The 3,022-nt window shown below is 39.7% G+C and overlaps 1 protein-coding gene across 1 annotated transcript; it reads right to left on the bottom strand.

Annotated features, from left to right (window-relative positions):
• Window positions 1-270: 270 nt before the first annotated feature.
• On the bottom strand, window positions 271-2,566 carry LOC103135786 (RING finger protein 11-like). Its single transcript, XM_007548700.2, has 3 exons — window positions 1,901-2,566; window positions 1,357-1,526; window positions 271-578 (listed from the first exon to the last, which is right to left on the bottom strand). Exons 1-3 carry the CDS (start codon window positions 2,021-2,023, stop codon window positions 389-391), a joined length of 483 nt encoding a protein of 160 aa, XP_007548762.1. The 5' UTR covers window positions 2,024-2,566; the 3' UTR covers window positions 271-388.
• Window positions 2,567-3,022: the final 456 nt, after the last annotated feature.

Genomic DNA, 3,022 nt, shown 5'->3' with positions numbered 1-3,022 from the left:
ACACACACACACACACACACACACACACACACACACACACACACACACACACACACACACACACACACACACAATTCCAATGTGTTCTTTAACCTGCTGCTACACGCGACACAACCTGGGCGAAACAAACACACATAAGCACAATCATGCAGGGGAACCGTTTCTGACTCCTAACTGATGTTTTAAGACCAGCTTAAATTAGCATCAGACCTCGGAAGAATGAAAGGCCAACATTGGGCAAGTAAATTTTTTTTTTTTTTTTTTTTTTTGAAATTTCCAAAGTGCAAGGTAAACGATACATCTCTGAACTCCTCTCACTCCACAAGAGGGCAGCTGTTAGGTTTGGGGTTTGCTGCGGTGGTGGGGGGGGGAAGGGGTTGAGTTTGACCTAAGCATCGGGGGAGAAGTCGGTTGGTCCGTAGGTGGAGAGCAGGGCGGCATCCACAGGCTCCATGCAGGAGGGGCAGGTGAAGGATCTCATCAGCCAGTCGTCTATACAATCCATGTGATAGATGTGCATACATGGCAAAAACCGAATGGGGTCTCCGTAAACAAAGTCCAGCATACAGATCACACACCTGAAAAAAGAATCAAACAATGCCAACGAGACCCAAGATTTTAGGAGAACATATTGTGATAATTTAATTAAATGTGTTTTGTTGTGGCTCTAAAAGAGGCAACGAGCACGGCTGCAGAACAGGAATCCTTGTAATAAATCTCATCGTCGGAAAGAAAAAATATTGCAAAAAGGAAATGTAAACTAATAAGTGTTGAACCAACTTATTAAACTTCAATAAAATACCTCAAAGTATGTGGTTGTAACTTGACAAAATGTGAACAATTCAAGGTAAATTCCCTGTAAGACACTGAATGTGACAGTATAACCTAAAATCAGAATCAAAAAGTCGAGTGTCGGGTAAATCTGAAAATCTGTGTTGACCAGTAAAAACCTAATCAACAAACTTTTAATTCATACAGGGAGTTTCTTCTATTTATCTATTCTTAAATGATTCCTAAATCTGTATATCTCCATTCTTGCTTTAAATAATAAACCAGAGAGGTGGAATTTATTTTTACATAAAATTCCAATAACGACTGGAATTTTATGTAAAAAAAAATTCCAGTTTTTAAACCTGTTAATTTAAAAAGAAACACAAGCGCAACCTAATTTCATTTTGTTTAAACCTTCTGTGCAAACACCCAAAGCTTTTATCATAAAGAAAACACTTCGTGTTTCCAAAATATGTATAAATCAGAACTTTAAGGTATGAAAAGACACACTGAGGTCTCCAATACAACCAAAAGTGTGATGTCTGGCAACTCCTATCCATTTTTCCACATAGCATAAATGCTTACTCTCTGATCTTCTTCTCTGAACCGTCTGGTCCTCCATCATAAACGCCCTTTGGGAGGTGCTGGATGAGGCCGATGCGCTGAGCTATGCGGATCTGCTCCTCCTCCGTCAGCTGGGTGGCCAGACGGGCCTGACTGGGTGTTGGATGGTACATGGGCATGTGAGCCTGCTCCTAGTGGCAGACAAAGAACCAAAAACACATATTCAGCTGTGTCAACACAACATCAGGTCCGACGGGTCAGACTGAGAGGGCAGACACGGAAAAATACAAGCTCTATTGCAGACAGAAATGTTTACATTCATGTGCCCTGCGGGAATAACAATGAAAACAAATGATATTTAGCCTTTTGTTCAAAATGGAATTTTGAATAAAAGTGAAGTCAAATGAGGCCACAAAACTGAAGCTATAAACACGCCATGTTTGCAGAATTACTGGAAAACCAACAGGTAGCATAACTACTGGTTAAGATGCGCTAGCCAACCCTTTTCTACATTTGTTTCCCTCAGGATATTAAAAGGAGCAAGAGAGCGATTGAAGATCCTCACCTGGTACGGAGGAGGCGGCTCCAGATCGGGATCTGTCCCGTCGCCGAAACTCGCCCTGTCTGACTGGGACTCATGGAGCAGAGAGATGTCGTCGGATGTTGGGGACTTCAGACAGTTGCCCATATTTCCGTGCCTCCAGTCCTTTTCAGGGCCGACGTTAAAAATCACAACTATGCTGCTGAACTTGCTCTGGGTCGGCTAATGTTAGTTTAGTCCCAGGAATGATCGACTACTCGGGTTTATATCAATAATAACATTTCTGTCATGCTTAGTCAACTCCTGCAAACATGTTAAGTGGCAACAGTAAAAAATAAACTAGCTTCGTTCCATGATTACTCGGATCTGAGAAACAAAACAAAGAACTCTCCTTGATGAGGATGACAGCGGTTAGCACTCCAGATAGCTACTTTTTCTGCTCGATTTCCTCAATACGTGACGCTCATTCCTTCTAAAGACTCCCACTTTACATACAGTATATTTCTCAGTAGCAACTTTGGATGTCCCACTGAGCTGTCTGAGTGACAGACTCAAAGATAATTTACGCCTTTCAACTTCGTGAGTAACATTAAACAATTTGTTTGCTTGCTAGCTGTTTCTTCTCTACCCTTTCTTCTTCTTTTTGGTAAGTCAGCTCAGATGCGAAACACCGCCATCTGCCGTCCTGGAGTGGAACACAAGACAGGCCCTTACAAACGCTTACAAATGATTGTATTTTCAAAATAATTACGAAAGAAGATTAGAGGCATTGGAGAAAATAAATAAAATATTTTATTATATTATAAATAAAATGTATAATATCAGAATTCTTACCCGTTTCACCTTAGAAGTATTTTCTTTTCCTCAGATTTTTTTTGTTTGTTCAGTCCCAGAATTTGGGGACCATAAAAATCACTTAAATCTGACAAAAAGTTAGTTTTCCTCCTCACATCTCTATCATTGTAGCTGGTTGCAAAAAAAAAAAAAAAAAACTCACCTATTTTAATTCCACACAAGTAATCTACATGTAAACCCTACTGTGATTTTTTTAAAAACTTTTTCTCTTCTAGTTTTAAATAATTCTTCTTTTGAGTTTGCTAACATCAACTTCAATAAGTTGAAATAGAACTCATAAATAAAGTCCAT

This window comes from Poecilia formosa, unplaced genomic scaffold, assembly GCF_000485575.1.
Source record: "Poecilia formosa unplaced genomic scaffold, Poecilia_formosa-5.1.2 Scaffold27, whole genome shotgun sequence".
NCBI classification, from domain to species: Eukaryota; Metazoa; Chordata; class Actinopteri; order Cyprinodontiformes; family Poeciliidae; genus Poecilia; species Poecilia formosa.
This window is presented reverse-complemented; position numbering and strand designations above follow the sequence as displayed.